The 19,818-nt window shown below is 41.1% G+C and overlaps 1 protein-coding gene across 5 annotated transcripts in view; it reads left to right on the top strand.

The window, feature by feature from the left end:
* spegb (striated muscle enriched protein kinase b) overlaps positions 1 to 19,818 on the top strand; it is a 53,669-nt gene that overhangs the window by 7,913 nt on the left and 25,938 nt on the right. For 2 of the 5 annotated variants that reach the window (XM_074658113.1, XM_074658110.1), the window contains exons 2-15: positions 8,555 to 8,638; positions 9,167 to 9,239; positions 9,406 to 10,964; positions 11,138 to 11,281; positions 11,391 to 11,573; positions 12,486 to 12,652; positions 12,893 to 12,981; positions 15,755 to 15,930; positions 16,221 to 16,481; positions 16,594 to 16,752; positions 16,909 to 17,098; positions 17,286 to 17,515; positions 19,386 to 19,505; positions 19,661 to 19,765. In XM_074658113.1, the coding sequence (XP_074514214.1) occupies positions 8,555 to 8,638; positions 9,167 to 9,239; positions 9,406 to 10,964; positions 11,138 to 11,281; positions 11,391 to 11,573; positions 12,486 to 12,652; positions 12,893 to 12,981; positions 15,755 to 15,930; positions 16,221 to 16,481; positions 16,594 to 16,752; positions 16,909 to 17,098; positions 17,286 to 17,515; positions 19,386 to 19,505; positions 19,661 to 19,765 (3,540 nt within the window). Of the gene's footprint in view, positions 1 to 3,246; positions 3,960 to 8,554; positions 8,639 to 9,166; positions 9,240 to 9,405; positions 10,965 to 11,137; positions 11,282 to 11,390; positions 11,574 to 12,485; positions 12,653 to 12,892; positions 12,982 to 15,754; positions 15,931 to 16,220; positions 16,482 to 16,593; positions 16,753 to 16,908; positions 17,099 to 17,285; positions 17,516 to 19,385; positions 19,506 to 19,660; positions 19,766 to 19,818 lie in introns of those variants that run through there. The other 3 variants (XM_074658114.1, XM_074658115.1, XM_074658111.1) reach the window with 3 other exon arrangements.

The raw sequence follows: 19,818 nt of genomic DNA, 5'->3' as shown, positions 1-19,818 counted from the left end.
AGTAAACATGGTTGAAATACTGTCCCAATATTAAGCCTCTCTGAGATCAGTTGCCATTCTTGCACAGTGTGGATTGAAAAGTAGCTCATCTCATACCACACCACATTAGGACTGATAAATATTCACACTTATTTTGTGGAATTGTCAAACCTGTGCAGTCACAGTATAATCAGTGCTGCCAAAACTACATTGAAAACAACTTTACAATTTATTCATTACCTCACATTTAAAGGTGAACAACAGCAAAACATCCTTGCAGCACAGACTCCCTTCATCACATTTTTTTTAAATGATTTAAATGTGGTATTTTATTTTCAGCAGAGCCCAAGGGATATATTTGACCTTCTAATGCTCATAAGTACCAATAACCAGATTCTGGATGTACAGTGAATGCAGAACAGTAGCAGTAATATACAGTAAAGTAAACCAAAGAATATTAACTGTCCGTGAATCGAAATGAAGAAACCAACTGTGATTAGTTTTACTGGAGTCCATTGGCAGAAAATTATGATTCTTAAATTAGCTCTTTTAAAGGGACTGTTTGTAAGAACCAGAAATGCTTCTTAACAGCGATACCTGTGGCCGTTAAGTCAACGAAAGTCAGCGTCCTGTTGCTCGCGCTTGCTCGCTCTACATGAACGAGCGTCGCTCAAAACAGTGAGGCGACACACGTCAGCTAAAAGCACAATATCACTCTATATTTCAGCTGCTTGGCAGTAATGTTAGCTGACCAGATGAAGGTCTCTCCATGAATCAATGCTGATCCTAGTGTTGGCTTTTCCTGCTTCAGCCTCCCGACCGCGGTCGGAGGGAGACACCAGCACCCGGTCGGAGACAATAACGTTTCTCTCTGCGGAGCCCCGTCACTTCACAAGACACGGGAAACCTCTGTTGGTCTGGAGGAGCTGCAGCAGTTATTTCTGCACAAACGTCCACTGTACATTCACTAGATATTCTCAGAGCTACGAAGTCTTCTGCAGTGTGTAGTGTGCGCGCATGCATGTGAGGTGGAGCAAGCGGAATGAAGGCAGGCAGGCAGGCAGAGGAGCAGAGTACAGCAGAGACTCCGGTCCTGGAGACCAAAGCTACGGTCTCCACCGCGTCCTCTGACCGCGGTCAACACTGTTTAACAGACGGGCTTCACTAGATATAACTTTGCGGTTTTGGTGCTTCCGTGTAGTTTGTGTTGGAGTCTGAGTCTGAACAGCGGAGACAAACGCGAGCGCGCATATGCGAGCGCGCATGGGACACCGACCCGGGTGATTTATACGTGTAAGAAGTTACAAACAGTCCCTTTAACTTGAAACTATCATAATTCACTTCAGAAAAATATCTCATTATGGAATGACATCGTCATATATTTGTGGCTACTAGAGTGTAAATCTTAATTAACACTTGATTGTCTTACACAAAGTTGGAATGAGTATGTATGTATTGAGGTTATTTCATTGGTTTTATAGGTTTCATTTTCTGGATTTTGGATTGGGAGCATTTCTATTGCCTCCGCATGGCTCTCAACATGGCGGCAGCTGAGCCGACGGCTCACAGCTAACGGTGCTAACAGTGCAAGATACGGTGACAGTTTCAACCTGGGGGGGAACTGGAGGGTGGGTGCTACGCTTCCGTGATGATGCCGTCGGTCTGGACGGCGTTATCAGCTGTAACCGCAGTATGAGAGCAGTGCAGAGTGGCGGCCGTGAGCTAACCAGTGGGGCACGCTCACATGCATGAACATGGGCTTAAAGGCTATGTCAACAAAGCACGGAGAAGCTCCGATCACAACACACACAGAGGGAGAGTGACTTCATTCTCTGCTCAGGTAGACATTACTCCTCTATATCTTTACATAGACATTAGCTGTTTGCTGCTATATTAATGCTCTGGATATAGTTTAGAGCACCTTTAATTGAAACAAGACAAAAAGGAACAGATCACGTCTGGCTATAGATTAAAAAAAATCCTGAAACAAGTTGATTTAGCATGAAATTGTTTAATAAATACAAACATATTGCGACCCTCTAAAGTTGTTATGGCACGTCAGAAACAATTTTCAGGGAAAGGAATTTGCAGGCCAAGAAATCGTTACAAAACTTAAATAAAAAAATCGCTTCAGGGACTGCAGAGTTGGGTAATAATTGTCTGTGGTTTCATTACTCCTTTCACATTGCATGTAGTAATTCTATCTTTAGTGAAGCTTTAAGAAAAACAAATTATAATACTGCATTAAAGGTGCAGTATTTATTAGCATTTTAGTATCAGTAAGTCATTCTAACTCTGGATACGTGATAATAACCATAAAACTTTGAATAAAAGCTGGATAGACTGGCAGCCTCCGCATTAACTCTGTGACACCAGCAATGTTGGAGATAACATGTTGTGAAATATGACTTTAATATAACACATTACTCACAAACACACTATTCAGACAAGCTAATATGTATACAGTTCTAGTGAGAACAAAGGCTATTATTCCAGCACATAGCCGGTGCCAAACATGCTGCAGCTAAAACTAAAACATTGCGTTATTTTTGTCGCAAGACTGAGGATCATGTCAGATTTCTCCTTTGTTAAATTAATGTTGAATTCATATATGAAAAAAAAAAGAAAAAAAAAACACAACCAGAAAAGGTCCACATAAAGTGGGGCTGCCAAGGAAACAAAAAGGCACTCTCCATGGCCTGATATTACATAATCAACAAACCATGTAATTAAGCCTGTAGTGTCTTTGCAATTATGCGAGTGACTTTGTGGCTGTAACCGTGAGATATTGAGTAGGAGTTACTGTTGATGTACCTTTAAGTATAACGCTGTAAAGTTGGTGCCTTTTTTAGCCTAGGTTTATTTAAATATGTGAATTTACTTCGGTGTGAAGGCAAACTCTCAGCCTGCTCACTGTGTTATTTTGTCCTGAGCACAGCGTGCTGCTATGTGAATTGAAATGTCATTTCTAAGCATAGCTATTTCTGTGTACTGAGTTAGACTCGGTGGTGAAATGAGATGTGTGTAATGCCTTTTCCTTTCCCTCAGGGAGTCGTTCAAAATGTAGCATGTAATAACATTACAGAATGTTCAAGAATTATTCCACCAAATGTTTGAAACATTTGCAGCAGCTGAAATTGTCATGTACAATAATACAATAGCTATATCATCTATGCGTAGCAGTGAGTACAGTAAATAGGATTGCTTTGTGTAGTCAGTGTAAGCAGCCAGGCAGTAACACATTTGCTAACAGAGAGAGCTAACAGTGTTCCAGCAATGCAGAGGAGTGAGGAGGTCCCTTTAGCTGTTGCAGTGATTCTCCCCTTCTCTGCCGACAACACAACATCGGCTCGTTACACCAGTTGAAGAATAAGACACAGACACATGGGGAGGAAGGAAAAAATGAAAAATGTCAACCGCTGCTGTAGAACACTGATCTCAAGAGGGCTGGATCACTCCCACTGGTTTTTCTGCCTATCGGTGTGCACTGCCTGTGGGGTGGAACACAGCGGGGGAAGATGCTTAAACTGTCGCTGGCTATTGTGTGGACAGGGGGGCTCCCTCAGAGTGGATGATATGCATTCAACAGACATTTCCACCTGCGGATGGAGATCTATGCTCTATGCTTTTCAGAAACGGATTCTCTCACAAGAAGTGCTGACACTCTGAGGTTGCAACTTGTTATATAATGGACCAAAGTGCCTTCTTTCCTTTTTTCTTTGCATTTGATTGAGCAGCTTTTTCCTGCATGTTAGCAGACTTACAGTCTATAACAAGTTGAATCTTTTACATCCAAGTCTGATATTAATAGCTGATGTCTTCATAGAAAATGTCCTGATCTAGGCGTGTAGTAATGGCTCGGAACCCCCAGTGTATCTCGGGGAATACCCTGCTGCCGAATGTAAGCCAAGACAAAAAATACCTGTCGAGGACATACCAACAGTGGCCATGAAAAAAATCCAGACCAAAGAAAAAATCAGGCAAGTGCTATTTCATGTTATCTTTGTCAATCATTAGTCTATTTATTATATACTCATTGAACCATTTACTGTATGTAGAACATACGAGATTATAGTATATTCCATGTGAAATGGTGACAGAAATGTTTTATTAACATTACTGCCCAACAACTGGCCACACAATGTTTTCTCATGATGCAATGGCAATGATTAAAGGAGATGAAACTACTCTGTACATCCTTAATCGATAGGGAAACAAGATAAGACCAATGTTGTTGTGGAGCCTCGGCCAATAGAAACTAGCATTAGAAATCACCGAGCTCAAGACACCGCCATAGCTTTGAACTAACTTCAAAGAATTGCAAGTTTTGCTAAAATGCTGATATACTATGATGTTTCTCAGACTAATGTTGCTCATGTAAGAGGGACATTTCTTATTTTCTTAGTTTCTTATCACCTTTACGGGCTTCTTTATTGTTAGATATACATATTGTGAAGCTACTAACAATATCCTAAACTGGAAACACTTTCTAACCGAAACCTGACAGTGCAAGTCTTACATTAGCATAATTGAAAAAAGAAACAAGAAGATGATTGGATTGAAAGACAAAAAAACTACTTTCCTTTCCCCTCTTAAAATTGCACAACAACAAAGATGGCAAAACTAAGACATTGAGGTGGTACTCAGCACAGTATGAATCTCATTTTGGAGGATGTAACTTGAGCTCCGTGGTTTTCTGCAGGGTTGCAGTGACAGGTTTATGAACCACACTATCCTGGGATTATTGTGGGATATATACAGCAATACCCCATGCAGTCACTCACTGCCATCATACCCCTGTCAAGCCACTAACTAATGAAGCTGTGAGATGTCTAATCGCCTCCTCTTCCATAACTTGCTTACTACTCAAGATGTGCTTTAAGGCAGAGTTGAAAAAATCCAAACCTTTCCTTTAAAGTAATTTAAAGTTGTTTCTCTATCATTTAATGAAACCTCTCTAATTACAAATGCAATGGCATCCACCTTTTTTTTCAACTAAAATTCCTCCAAAGAAGTTCATCAATCAAAATTTGTGCACTGTTCCTTGAACAATACTTACCAGAATCTCAGAGGAAGAAGCTTGGGTTTGTCTGAAATGTTGTCAGTCAATCGAATTTCTGCAGCCTTTAAAGGTGCCCTGTGCATGATATTCAATGTCTCACGAAAACATTGTGTGTATCTCTGATGCCTACCATATTGAATCAAGCCCCCAGGAATAGTGACAGGGTTTGAAGCCAATTTTTTTAGTGGCCAAACCGTGAATTTACAACTTCCGTGTACACCACATGATGCCATTGGGCCCCGAAAATACTTTTTCCCATAGACTTATATTGGGAAAGACACGTCAGTAAATCAGCCGATTTTTTTTTTCAGGTAAATCAACTTCCCAGTGCGAACGCTTGAATAGACCTTATTTAAAGGTGTTAAACTCAATATTTAGAGCATTAAAATAGCAACAAACAACTATTTGCTATGTAAAGATATAGAAGAATAATGTCTACCTGAGCAGAGAATGAAGTCACTCTCCCTCTGTGTGTGTTCTAATCCGAGCTTCTCTGTGTTTGTTGACATAGACATACCTTTTATTGCATGTTAGTGCACGTGAGCGTGCTCCACTGGCTAGCTCTCATACGGTGGTTACAGGTGATGTTCCCCCTCAGGTTAACACTGTTAGCTCTTTCAGCACTGTTGCCGTTGTTTGCACTGTAATATGCTTTGAATTACGTATAGACGACTTTTAAATCATTATGTCTTAAAATTTGTAAAATTCACTAATAGCTGAATCCTGACTTATTTACCTTGGCATAATGAAGTGCCGTTCATAGGCGCGAGCCTGGCAGTTGGGAGGCGGGGTTAAAGGAAACGCTAGTGTACTTGCTCTATGGGCCCCATGGATGCGGAAGATCCGGCTAATTTATACCCGTCAGTCTAATTGTTTTGGCTTCATGTGCCAACTTTCACAGGAATGACCACACCTCCAGCACTGTATTCCGTCCTCTTTATACATCCATATGTTGAATGCATTTTCTTCCTTTATCATTTGCAAAGCCACATTTTTTCTATTTTGAAACCACCATTATTTACATCCATGTTTGCTAGCTTGGAGTCTTCTTCTTCCTTGCAGTTTCTGGCGCATTGCTGTTTTTATTTGTGTTGTAATTCAAGCTTCTCTGTGCTTTGTTTACATAGCCAGGCTGGCCGTGCATGCATTTTAGTGCATGTGAGTCTCTCTGTTGTACCCCACTGGCTAGCTAATGGCCACCGCTCTGTGCTGCTCTCATACGGCGGTTACCACTGATAACGGGGTCGTCACGGAAGCGTAGCCATGGATCCCCAAAGTCTGAGGACTCATCCTCTGGGGAACATGAACGTCCGTACCATAGACTGCATAAATTATAGATGTAGTCTCCATGACGTCACCCATAGGTCACCCAAGAGCCGTTGTGATGCTCAAAGTGGGTAGCTCCGTCCGTCGCCATCTTGGCAGTGACAAGCTATTTCTGCTGTAATGTTGGGCATTTTATCATGGGGGTCTATGGGGATTGACTCCCTTTGGAGCCATCCTCAAGTGGCCATTTGAGGAACTGCAGTTTTTGGTACTTCCATGTTGGCTTAATTTTTCAGCCCCAGAGGTTGCCGCTTGGTCTGTACAAACTTTTGTTTGAACAATGTATCTGTTTTCTTATTTAATCAAGGCAGAGTAAAGACAGACAGAAGCTCATGGATAACAGAGCACTTAACATATTTGGTTTATGCAAATCATTTGTATTATCAACCTGACACATGGCTAGCTACAATAACAGCAGTTTAATCAATAGACATTTTATTACCAAGGCCGAAGGCTGAAGGCCTACGACGGAGGTTATGTTTTCACCGGCATTGGTTTGTTGGTTTGTTTGTTTGTCCGTTTGCAGGATTACTCCAAAAGTCTGTAATGGATTTGAATGAAATTTTTTGGAGGTGTGGGTTTGTGGCGCAATGAACAATCCATTAGATTATGGTGGTGATCCAGGTCATAATCTGGATTCAGGAATGTTTTTAAGGATTCCGATCAGCCAGAACATTAAGACCTATGGGTATAACACATGCATAGTGTAACTGATGACACGTTGATGACGCATGACCCAGTCTCTTTCCTTCAGAGAGAGACAGAGAGAGCGCGGCGGGTGGGGCAATCGTACTCGTGCAGCTTGGCGGAGGTCTGCGCTCTCCCAGGGCCATTCTAGTTACTGTGTCATTTTTTGGTTTGCTTCAATATTTGAGATTGGAACAAAATCTGTGATGCTTATGAGTGCTTTGTGGAAACAGCGGAACATTATGCAAAAATTACACATACTATGTGTAAAACAGACTCTGGTGGCATTTAGGTTATGCTCATGTCAAATATCTGCATTTGTTACTGCTTTATTAGAACATTAGGTGCTATTCTGGGAACAGATTTGAACTGAAAATGTTCAAGTGAGTTTTATTTTTAATCTTCAGTGTCTCCTTGTGGTTTAGAATATTGCTTGAATGTGCCACTTGTTATGTAGATCTAATACCGAACATGTAAAACACTGAATTCATACGAACATTCCCAGTATTTCTCTACTGTGTTCAATATGGCCAACATAATCCTATTGTGTTCTCTTACTGTAAGAGAACAACAGATAGCCTCTGTTTTTTATAATTCCTCCTACTGTGAAGCAAACACCTCATGCGAGCTGCTGGGATGCCAATGACTCAATAGTGCTTTCTATTTTGAGTTCTACCGATGACTGAATTTTCACTCAGTCTGAGGAAAATAGTCATATCTTTCACATGGTACAGCTGGAACACATTTTTAGGTTTAAAAGGGATAAAATGGATAAAATGAAAAGAACGATTTTCTCCTGAAAATGCTGAAACACCTCTACTTATTTTGCTCCTGCGTATTAATATTAACTTGCAGATGCTGATGGGAAAATTATGAATGATAAAGACTCTATTCAGCAACTATTCAGCTGCAGCAAATTGAGTACATTTAGCTTAGCTGTGCTAATGAGACCCCGAGGGTAGTGTCATAATGAAATAGAGATGAGGTCCAATGCACCGGAAAACTAAACTTGTAGTTGAAGGTTAATTAAATCTTGGATATGCTCATTTTGAAATACATATTGTAATATATTACTAGCGTACCTGTTTTTTCTCCACAGTTGTGACTCTGGTCTAAAAATATTGCAATTGAAATGTCACCTTCAACATGAATTTGCACAGGTATTTTTCAATTGCCTTTCACCAAACACCATTAAAGAGTGAAGTGAATAGGATAATGTAGTCTATCGGTTCCTATAGTAACAGTGTGCTCTCTCTTCTTCTTCTGCTGCCACTATGGCAACATGGTTTTCCTCTAGTGCCGAAAGATCAAAATTGTATATTTCATTTTGTAAATAGTTTTATACTATGAGTGATTCTCTTTGCAGTTTTATTCCAAGTACAAATTCGCCTTGCACTATTTTTCTCAACCAATAGCATTCTTAAAACATCGCTCCAGTTAAAATCAAATTCAGTGAGAAATGATTCTCCATTTTTTTTAATTTGATTTAATTTTTTTCAGATTCCGAAACAACAGACGATGAAGGTGACCAATTTGAGACCAAAGAAGATAGTGGGGATGTTGAGGACCAGGCTGTGCATAAAGGTATCCACCGTGTTTCCAGCTTGCAATTATTCTTTTAGACAAATATGGAATTTTTACTGATTTCCATCAATGCTACAATATTACAACATTTATAGGTATTAATGAGAATTCTGAAATGTTTCAAAGGAAGCTGGCCACTTACTGGCAGTGAAATGAGCTGAAAACACAAAACATGTTATCACTTCATAAAGTTATTATGATGAAGGTATTAGCAGCAGTAGTATTTTTGTCTACTTGATGAATGTAAGTCCAACATTTGCTCTCCTTTTAGCCCTGTTTTGGAAATACTGGCTCTTTAGCTGCTAATTGCTCCACTGTGTTCACCATCTAGTCGCTAAGTTTGTCTGTCTCCGTTTGGTGCTGGGTAGGTATTGTATATTCGGTAAAACAGCTCTTTCTGTGAAAACAGCTGCCTGCTTTGGCTGAAAAACAAAACAATGTCCAGCTTTACATTTGCCTTGTTTCATAATCAATGCAATAACCTGATTGTTTACCTGTACAATATGTCATATCTCCTCTTTACATGAGATGCAGTGATGGACAAATGTGCAGAAGATGACAGTAGAACGCATGGATATGAGGATCACCCTAACACAACCAGGCAAGAAAGAAACATGCAAATAACTCTAGCTGTTTAAAAAAAGTCCTCAGTGTGCTGACTGTATTATTGGACTCAAATTCCATTCTAAAATACAATACTCAGCAGATTGTGAATTAGTAACAACCTACCGATGCCAACAGATTTTGCTTCAAATCCTCTATTTCAGGAGCCAGTCAGAGAATCTTTCAAGAGAATCTCCCCCACAAGCCCTCCCACCCCCATCCCCAAGACTCATCAAACGTCCCTCCACCTCTCCAATGCCAAGTCGCTCTGGTTCAACAACTCCTCTCAGCTTTCGGAAGAAAATTGTTGTGCCAACTGACTACCAAGACACAGTGCCAGGGGAGTTTGAAGAAAAGGTTAAGCAGCCAAAAGCCGTGTCCCAAAGCAACAGCCAGGACTCCCGACCTCAGACTCCACTGAGCGAGTACTCCCGGAAAGAATTTACTCTCAGACCATCCCCAAAGCTTACTAGGCCAAGCTCAAAGGTTTTTGAGAAGGTCCGTGGCTTAGAGGAGCGGAGACGAAGCCTTGATATTCCAGAAGGTTCCATCACGGGAGGATCCTGGGCAGGGTTCAATCGTGCGGGATCTGTAGATTCAGATGATGGAGGAAGCCGGTTGGGCATCTCTAGAGAAAGTTCAAGGGAAGATCTAAGGGAGGCTTTGACAGAGGATGCTGCTGAGCGAAGATCTATGTTTAGACAGAGAGCCGCTTCGCTGGAGGATAAACCTCGCTACTCCCAAAAAGTTCAAGACATTGAGAACAAGTTCACGGAGGAGCTCCAGCGCATTAAGAAGCTTGTTGGTAAACCTCATCTGAAGAAATCGTTTTCAACTGAACAGCTCACTCTAAGGAGCAAGCAGCGTCAGCCTTTCAGGAAAATTGAACCTATTCCTCCACAAGTCCTTCAAAAGCTCCAAGAAAGGGAACGTGCCCAGTGGGCAAAGGAACAGAGGGAAAAGGAACATAGTCAGCAACCAATGCAGCAACAACAGCAAACACAGCAAGAACAGCATAAATCCCAGCCCCAGAAGACAGCAAGCACTGGTTCAACCACTGTAACAGTAATCAGTAGATTTGGAGAAGTCACAGGCACCCCAGAATCCATGCAGTTATCTGACTTACCAGGACAACGATCAGTGAGAGAATTAAGCCGAGTTAGTCCAGTAACGGAAATCATTCAGAGATCGTCATCACCAGCATTATATAACCAACAAAGGGAAGACTCGCCAAGCAGAAATGTCGCTGAGATGACATTACGCAAGGTTGAACGGAGGCCACCAAGTCCGCTCGTACAGAGGGTATCTCGAATGCAAGAATCCCCGCACATCCAAGAATCTCTTGTGCAAACATCACAAAAGGATGAGACTTCGGGGAGAAAGACGCCAATAGAGGTAGCATTAAGAAAAATTGAAAACAGACCTGAAAGTCCACTGGTACAAAAAAGGGCTGTCATTGTGATAGATCTTCCCCCTCAACCTCCTTCAAAACCCCCAAGGATGTCACCCGTCACTCCAACTGAGGAGAGAATGGAGGTGGATCTACCTAAACCAGCCTTAAAGATAAGAATCCCCGCAATTATTGTCGAAGATGAAAAGATGGAAGAGGATGTTCATAAGAAGACAAGTGAGCCTCAGCAGATTACTGCTAGTGCCAAAGAGGGACGACAGCTGAAGACCAAAGGAAAGAACCGCCGCCCTCGACCCATGTCTCCAGAGTTAGGTTAGATTTGTTGTGCTTCTTTCATTTAGCTTCCTGTAGTAGTGTGACATTCCAGTCTGCTTGCTTTTCATGTTAAATTAACCAATTACTCATTCCTTACTAGAAGGGATTTTCCTCTAATTTGATCACAGTGAAAAAATGACTTCAGGCTTGTCTTTTGTTAAACTGTGCAGATTCTTCAGATGATTCTTATGTTTCTGCTGGAGAAGACCCGATGGAGGCCCCTGTATTTGAGTTTCCCCTGCAGGACACTGTAGCATCTGCTGGTGCAGATGTGCTACTAAAATGCATCATCGCCGGCACCCCCATTCCTGAAGGTAACATGTTGTACTTTGTGTTTTAACGACAGAAACCTCACAGGTCATTTTGAATTGTGTATTTAAGCAACCAATACACAAACAGCTTTATTTGTCTTCTCTGTCACAGTTACCTGGATGAAAGAAAATACGAAAATCACCAGCATTGCAAATTATGCAGTCAAAGTGGAGGGTGAACGACATACACTGCTCATCAAATCAGCTAGAATAAGTGATGGTGGAAAATACTGTGTAACTGCTGTTAATCAGATGGGCAGCGTGTCCAGCAGTGCCACCCTTATAGTCAAAGCAGGTACGTTTGATGTTGGGGATATCAAAAAGCATATAGTGCTGTTTTTGTGGTGGTTTACTCTCAGTTTTGACTCTTCAAAACTTGAAACCTAAACTTAAATTATTTGGTTAGTGTAATTATGCAAAGGAAATGTTAAAAAAAATTCTCTAATGACTCAGTTGCTTATTTTGAATTAGAGCGGTTCAACCAGATAGAAGATTATGGACATTAACATGAAAAGCATCATACTGCTATGACCACCATGTTGTTAATTGTTTTATTACCATCAACACTGAAAACTACAGCATGTCTGCCCATTTAACTGGATGAAGTCGGTTATTATATTATATATATTTATTATATCATAATCTTAGAATTGTTATTATAGTCAAAGATTGAATATAACACATATTTTTATTCCCATAGAATTATTTAAAAATACCCTACATATTCAAAAATAGGCCAATGTATGTAACAATAGTTTTGATTTTGAAAATCTCTTATTCTCCATCTTTAAAAAAAAACATCTTGGTAGTCTCTTCCCAACAGGGCATTGTGTTTCAGCTGATTTCTCTCCTGCTCCCTTTTCATTATCTCACTGAGCAAAATGTCTGTGCCATATATTCCAGCTGAACAACCTCACTTATAGTTACCATAGCAACTCAGAGGCGAAACTGAACCTATAAATTGCCCACTGAGGCTCACTGGCTCCACCCACTGTGAATCCACTATTGTTTGGATATCACATTTGACATCTCAGACTCTAATTATATTTTAACTCCTTGAACTCCTGTGTTCTCATTGAGCTGTGTTCTCAGTCACAAAAAATACAGATTACAGAGGCAAAATGAAAGGTACATGTAGGAATTGTTTGTCAGCAGGATTGTCTGAAACTACAACATGAAACATAATATAACCGTGTTGCTTTTACAGAGTCTGTTCAGGAGCCAAAGGGAAATCTGGGCGTGCCTCGGGATATCAGCAGCCCTATTACATCTGACGAGGAGTACCTCAGTCCCCTGGAGGAAAGCATGGATTTTGGGGGGCCAGAGCTCAAGCGAACTATTGACACACGATTCAGGAAACCCCCTGCATTCCTGGTGAGACTGCACAGAGTCGTTTATATGTTTAACATTGATACTTACTCAACTGTATTTTTGACTGGTTGGTTGCAAAATATTGCATGAAAATGGTTTATGTACAGGATGTCCTTTCATCCTATCAATTTTTCCTGTATGAACGTGTTTTCCACTGTGTGTTCATCCCATCAACATCTGTCAAATAAAACATACAGGTAAAATGCATCTCTCAGCTTCTAACTTGCATTACATTTCAAACAGGTAACAATGAGTGATCAAGCTGTCATTGAAGGACAGGAAGTCACCGTGTCTGTCCGAATAAGTGGACAACCCAAACCCATGCTCTATTGGTAGGTCCCCGCACTTCATCAAACTACTTAAACTCATCGCTTGCGTGGGAAATGGAAAATACTTTCTCCGTATCACAAACCATGAGCGAGCTTGCTTGACTGCATACTTTGTTCTAGAGCATGCTGCTTTATTGCATCTGTTAAAGGAAGTGGAAGATTCCTGTTTATTGTCTAACAATCTCCAGGCTGACAGAAAGTGTCTTAATAGGGAAAAGGGAAGAATAAAGCTAAGTTCACACTACACGACTTTCAAAGTCGTCAGATAGCACAACTGTTCACACTACATGACTTGCTGTCTTGTAATCGGGAGTCTTTAAGTCGTTGTGGTTTTCACGCTACCTCACTGACCGGTGACAGGGGGTCACACACTACAAGATCTTTCACCAGGAGGAATCCCTGATGAGGTCTCCATACTACGTTTTGTCACGAAAACACAGGCGAGAAATTAACGGTAAATGACGTGATACCATACGCTATACACATTGTTGATGTTGTTGTTGGCACATGTGGTCACTAAAAAGCCTGTTTCCATCGGTTTCCATACTCTTTTTTACTATTTATTCTCGGTGCAACAACAACTTTGCTCTGTGTTGCAAGTGCATCACATCCAGTAAATTCCTCTTGTTACAGGCGACCCCTCCTCCCCCAGGTTTCCCATCAATCCGTGTCTTGCTCTCTCATTGGCTGTAGCTCGTGGCCGGAGTCCCCGACAGGTCCACATATTTCAGCATGCTAGATATCTGGAATGTTTCTGAGAGGCATCGACGAGCCCCTCGGCTCACGTCTTTGAACAGTTCACACATGACGCCCGAGCGCAGATGTGCGAGTGGTGAGCCAATGCTAATTTGCCTCTGATCTGGGGCTTTTGTCAGGGAGCTCCAAAAACTGTCAGAGAGCTGAAAATCAGGGCTAAAATCATGTAGTGTGAACTAGGCATTACATGCTTCCCTCATTTACCAAGGCGATGCTCAGTGTACAGAAACACAAACGTCTGGCTGAAATAACGAGCTCTTAGACAGCAATCTGGAATTCACATGCAATGCTGAGGCCACCAAAAAAAAAAGCCAGATCTGATTGCACTTCCTTTCAAGGGTCAGGTCCTGTTTGTAGAACACTTCCTTATATGTTCTAGGAGCCAGTGGTTCTTTATTGCTATTGTTAGCTAGGACAGCAGCTTCACAGTATAAGGCTGGTAATACTCTATATTTCTATTATTGTCAACTAATCCCATGAGAAGACCAAAGCCTGATATCTCTTATTCCTCTGTGCCATAAAGCTCCTACCTTGCACGGCAGCTGGATTCTAGCGATATCAAACGATCAAGCGAGAATCACAGGATCATGAGATCCCAGGAAAATCCCTGGTCGGGTCTAGAAGGTAACACCCAAATTTGTGAAACGCTCACGAGGTGGTTAAGGTTAGGCATTGACCTCGAATGGTTAATGTCAGGATAGGTCATCAGACAGTGAGTCTCGCAAGAGTTTTTTGAATTTTTGCAATTTACGGGTTACCATCTAGACACAACCAAAATCCATCTTGTCAGGCTTCAAGTAACGCATTTGTGTCCAAACCACCAGTGGTTCAGACCATCCTGTGAGGAGCTACGGGCTTAGTTTAGGTGTGTGTGAGGCGACTGTTCGTTCTAAACAACAACGGCGGCTCCGGAAGAGGTTAGCGTGGATGCTGCAATAGCATCAGTTCTATCTGAACTGGAGAGTACTTCTTCATTGACAGAAGAGCAAAGAACGACACTGAAGGCTTTTCTAGATGGAAAACATGTTTTCGCTCATCTTCGGACTGGCTACGGCAAGAGTTTAATTGACAGATGGTTCCTCCAATCACCTGCCAAGTATTTTGTTGAACGTGCCTGCCCTTTTCCAAACAGTTTCCAATGACAGCCTCTCAGATGGTTCTGTGTAACAAACCATCTGGCGGGTCAGGGTAATAAAGCTCTGTAATTGTCGAGGAATGACTCAAAACACATCAATGAGCCACACAGTTGTGGGTGACATGTTTCTTCATTACCACGAGCATGGGCACTGAAGTTGATTTTACACCATCCTGCTGTAAATACTCACTAGTGAACCATCTTTTGGTGTTTCTCACACTTCTCAGATGGTCTGGTGTCATGATTATCCATTTGGCACGGCTCGCTAGTTTTTCTCCATTTTGCAGAGAAGAACGAGAACAACGCTAGTGTATTTTACTGATAAGAAAACAGTGCATGTCCTGGGTCAGACGAACAGTGCATCCCACACTGAGAATTTAGTATTTGAACAAATCATTACGGATTGAATATTACATTTTGTACCACTTTCTAACAGTAATTTGAATTGCATATAAAAACTAACAGCCTCAGTAGGGAAGACGGAGTGTATTTTCAGATGGACTAACGCATTGTAGGTTTTGGTCTTTTCATGTGATTTATTGACAATAGGAGCAATGTAGAATAATGCCAGCCTTATCCTTTAATATAGGAGACTAGAATAGGCTGAATCACACAGGCAGGTTCTGTCATTGGAGTTAGTCATGACTCTCGAGAGACAATAGCAGAAAAGAATGTGCTGAACATAATATTGGCAGTCCTGGATAATGTATCCCACCCTCCACCCCCTTCATACCAGCCGGAAGAGAGCTTGTGGTTGGAAGAAGTGTGTGCCTGGTCATCCTTCATTGCATAGATTACGTTTTTTTTAAAAGAAGCTCTGAGTGGTTTATGCATGATTCATCTCTTGTTTTAAAGCATAGCAACAATTGTTCTACTCTTTTGTAGGCTGAGGGACAGAGTCACGGTGAAAACAGGCCCGCGTCACATTGTGCATGAGACAGAAGATGGCACGTTTGAAATGACCATCAAGTCAGCAGTGAGATCGGACTCTGGGATTTACACCTGTAAGATCATTAATGAGTATGGGACAAAGCAGTGTGAAGGAAAGCTGGAGGTAAAAGGTACGCTTCTTTTCAAATGCACCGGTGTTAATTGTCATTAAGAATGTACAAATTCACATTTCACTCTCTCTCTGTGGTAGATCATTGAGCTGTTTTCGATTGTCTTGTCAAGTTCATTATTTGCTACATTGTGACTAAATTGCTGACACTAGTTTACTTGTTAATCAGCGTATAAACTGACACATTAATCAAGTGAATAAAACCATTTTTGACCAGTAACTAGTCACAACACCAACGTTCAAGTATCACTCAACGGCACTCTTCAGAAAATGTCCTTTATTTACACCCAGCACCGCCAGTTGAGCCAGGCCTGGCCGTCATCCGCCCGGTCAGGGACATCACAGCCAAGGCTGGAGAGACAGTTTTGTTTGAGTGTCATGTCATCGGACCGAAGGACACTGATGTGGACTGGCTTGCAGATGGGAAGCTGATCCAGCCGGCATTGCTCAACTGCAAGATGCACTTCGATGGAAGAAAGTGTCGGCTGCTGCTCAACTCCGTACACGAGGACGACAGTGGGACATACATGTGCAAGCTCAGCACAGCTAAAGGTATGTCTCAAGAGTAAATATCACCGTATGTGTAACATAAAATCTAAATGGATGTTTCTATTGTCCTGTTTGTCTCTTCTGCTACTTCTGAATTACATGTTTGACTCTTCAGAGGAAGTGACTTCATGTGGCAAACTCAAAGTCATCCCTTCATTTGAACCTCTCTTCACTCGCAAGCTGGACGTTCTAGAAGTGATTGAGGGGCGCAACGCTCGGTTTGACTGCAAAGTCAGCGGGACGCCATCTCCTAAGGTCATCTGGAGCCACTTTGGTAGGATTGTACTTCATTGTTCTTGCACCCAGGTGTATCACAGAGCATCTTCTTTATATTTCTCAGCCTCTCCGAGTTTTGCTTTTGATTTTGTGATATATAACACACTTTATAACTAACGGGATGTATAAATACAGACTCTTTTTTATGCTTTAGATCATCCGCTCACTGAAAGTGAGGACATTCGTATTCTTCAAGAGGGCGGCCGCCACTCTCTCTTCATTTCTCATGTGACCAATGAGGATGAGGGTTTTTACACTGTCACTGCCCGTAACAACCACGGCGACGCAGAGAGCTCCGCCGAACTTTACATACAAGAACCACGGCCAGCCATCTCCTCACAGATGTAAGAGCATGTTATTCTGTGGCTGTATTTGGCCATAGCTCCTGTGTGTTTCATGGAATTGTCTAGATTATGGATTATAAAATGTTATTTTTATGTAGTAACAGACATAGGAGAATAATCAACATATCCTTCTATGTGTCACTCTCTCCATCCTTTTGTTCCATGTCTTCCCTTCCCTTCCCTTTAGGGCTAAACTGGAGAAGATGCCATCGATTCCAGAGGAGCCAGAGGTCCCAGAGAATGAGGTGGAGCGTTTCACTATGCCTGACTTCATCAAACCCCTTTATGACCTGGATGTGATCGAGGGAAAGGAGGCTGTGCTCAAATGTAAAGTGGCTGGTTTGCCATACCCCACCATCGTCTGGTTCCACAATGGCAAAAGGATTGAGAGCACCGAGGACAGAAAGATGACACAGTGTAAGTGCTTCAGAATGGATTAACATTCAGCCAATGTTCAGGCCTATCAGTGTACTCAAGCCTGTACAAAGCAATTTCACTCTGGGCAATTTATTTCAGACTCCTATAGTTTAGCATTTTTATTGAAAGTTAAAGTAAAATAAATATTTCAATCAAAATTAAAATGAACAAAGAACTTTAGCAATAACACGAAGAAAACTTTCTAAAATCAATTGAGTATGTGTTTGCGTTCAATAAAAAAACCCTGTTATGGCAGTATGTAATGCATGATGTTGAGACTGACACTAACCTGCCCTGTTCTCAGCAAATAATCCCAGGAACAATAAGCATTCTCTGACTTTCATTTACTGTCACTTTTACAATGCAAAGAAAATGATCATTTAGAAAAAAACATAGTTTGTTGAGTTTATAATTAAATATATAATTTGTTATACTGAACACTGTATACCTAGACCAGGACTTCCCAAACTTTTCAATGCCAAGGCCTAATAGGCATAATAATATTAGCTTATGGCTAGGTTCCCCCCTTTTACAAGATGTCTTTAAAAACCCATTGACAATACTAGGGCAAATGAAATAAATAAATAAATCAAATTAAACTTGGCTTAGAAAATAAGATATGTTATATATTATTATAAATCATATAATAATATATATATATATTTTTTTTTATTTGTATAGCATCCCCCCCCCCCAACACTGATGAAAGTCAGAGGTTCCCAACCTTTTTCCTTAAGGGTCCACTTTTCTATCATTCAGTCAACTGACGACCCTTTACTAAGTGACACATTTTATAGATATTTCATATTATATTACCAAACTTCCAAAATAAGAATTTACTATAGTTTTCTTCACAGAAATCTATGAAATGCTGAGATATGGGCTATTTGTATGTATATATTTTAAAGTTGTCTTACATCCCTTAAAATCAAGAAGGCCTTGTGACCCCCCCCCCCCCCCCCCCACCATAAAGCTTTGGCGACCCCTAGTGGGGGTTGGGACCCCCAGGTTGAGAACCACTGACAACAAAATAGTGTCAGTGCCCTCCAAAACAACCCATATGACAATTTTATAATTCTATATAGTTTCAATATATTCTATATAATTCTAGTATTTTTCAATCTGCCACCTGTATGGTTAAGGCCTGATTAGGCTGTCACACACTATTTAATGGACTTAATGAACTGACAAAGTTCCCAGAGTCGGATACAAGCACAGCAGTTTTAACCGCTTTTGACCTATTAGTCAAGAAAAATACCCACACTGACGTGCATGTGTGTTGATTTGCATAAATATATTATATACATGGCCTTATACAGATCAATATATCACTTCCTGAACAGATTTCATGATCAGCAGATGGATTTATTAGTAGTTCAACTTTTGAAATCATGCTAAAATCACATATCTGCTCTCATACTGTATAATCCTGTGGTTGGTTCATTTGCATTCACACCACAAACAAACCGCACCGGAGTCCACTTAAGCGGACCGAGACCCATCTTTTCAAGCGCTCTCGCTTCAGTTGTTTGGTCCACGCCAGGGTTTGATTGACAGCTTTCACACCAGCCCAAACTAACCGTACCAACCGAGCAAACAGATCTGAGTTCATTTTAACCAAACCAAATGAGTTAGGTGTGAAAGCGCCCTCAATACTCACACAACTGCAAGAGTTTGCTATTTCAGACACTTTAAGTAATTTTAAGAATTTGAACATTATTTAATTTTTCAGGTCAAAATTTCAATCAATTCAATCAATTGTCACTTTGTAGGCAGGGAGTGTGTTTAGTTTGACATTGTTACAGTAAGCTAAGTTGCATTAAGATGCTCAACAGTCCTCATATCCTTTCATCTCTGCTTTCTCCTGTAGTTCGTGATGTCCACAGCCTGGTCATCCGCTCAGTGTGCCATGCCCACGGTGGTGTCTACAAGAGTGTCATCTCTAACAAAGTTGGCAAGGCCACCTGCTACGCTCATCTCTATGTCACCGGTGATTTTCATTCATTTTTTTGGCATGCACCTTAAAAAACCCCAAAAAAACACATTGGTCTTCAAACAAGAACCAGTCGTATGAACAAATTTGTTCGGGCTAAGGCACATCAGAAACATCAATGGACCTCTAATTCCATTGTCATCATTTTACAGATATCCTCCCTGACCCTCCTGATGGGACTCCAGTGATAGAATCCATCACTGGTAAAACCATCACCTTAAGCTGGAAGAAACCAAGGAGGCTGGACCCTTCCATTGGTACGCAAGAATGATATTCAGAATCGTTTTGTTCACCACACCAAATAAGTTAT

Source organism: Sebastes fasciatus, chromosome 14 (assembly GCF_043250625.1).
Source record: "Sebastes fasciatus isolate fSebFas1 chromosome 14, fSebFas1.pri, whole genome shotgun sequence".
In the NCBI taxonomy this organism is placed as follows: Eukaryota; Metazoa; Chordata; class Actinopteri; order Perciformes; family Sebastidae; genus Sebastes; species Sebastes fasciatus.
This window is presented reverse-complemented; position numbering and strand designations above follow the sequence as displayed.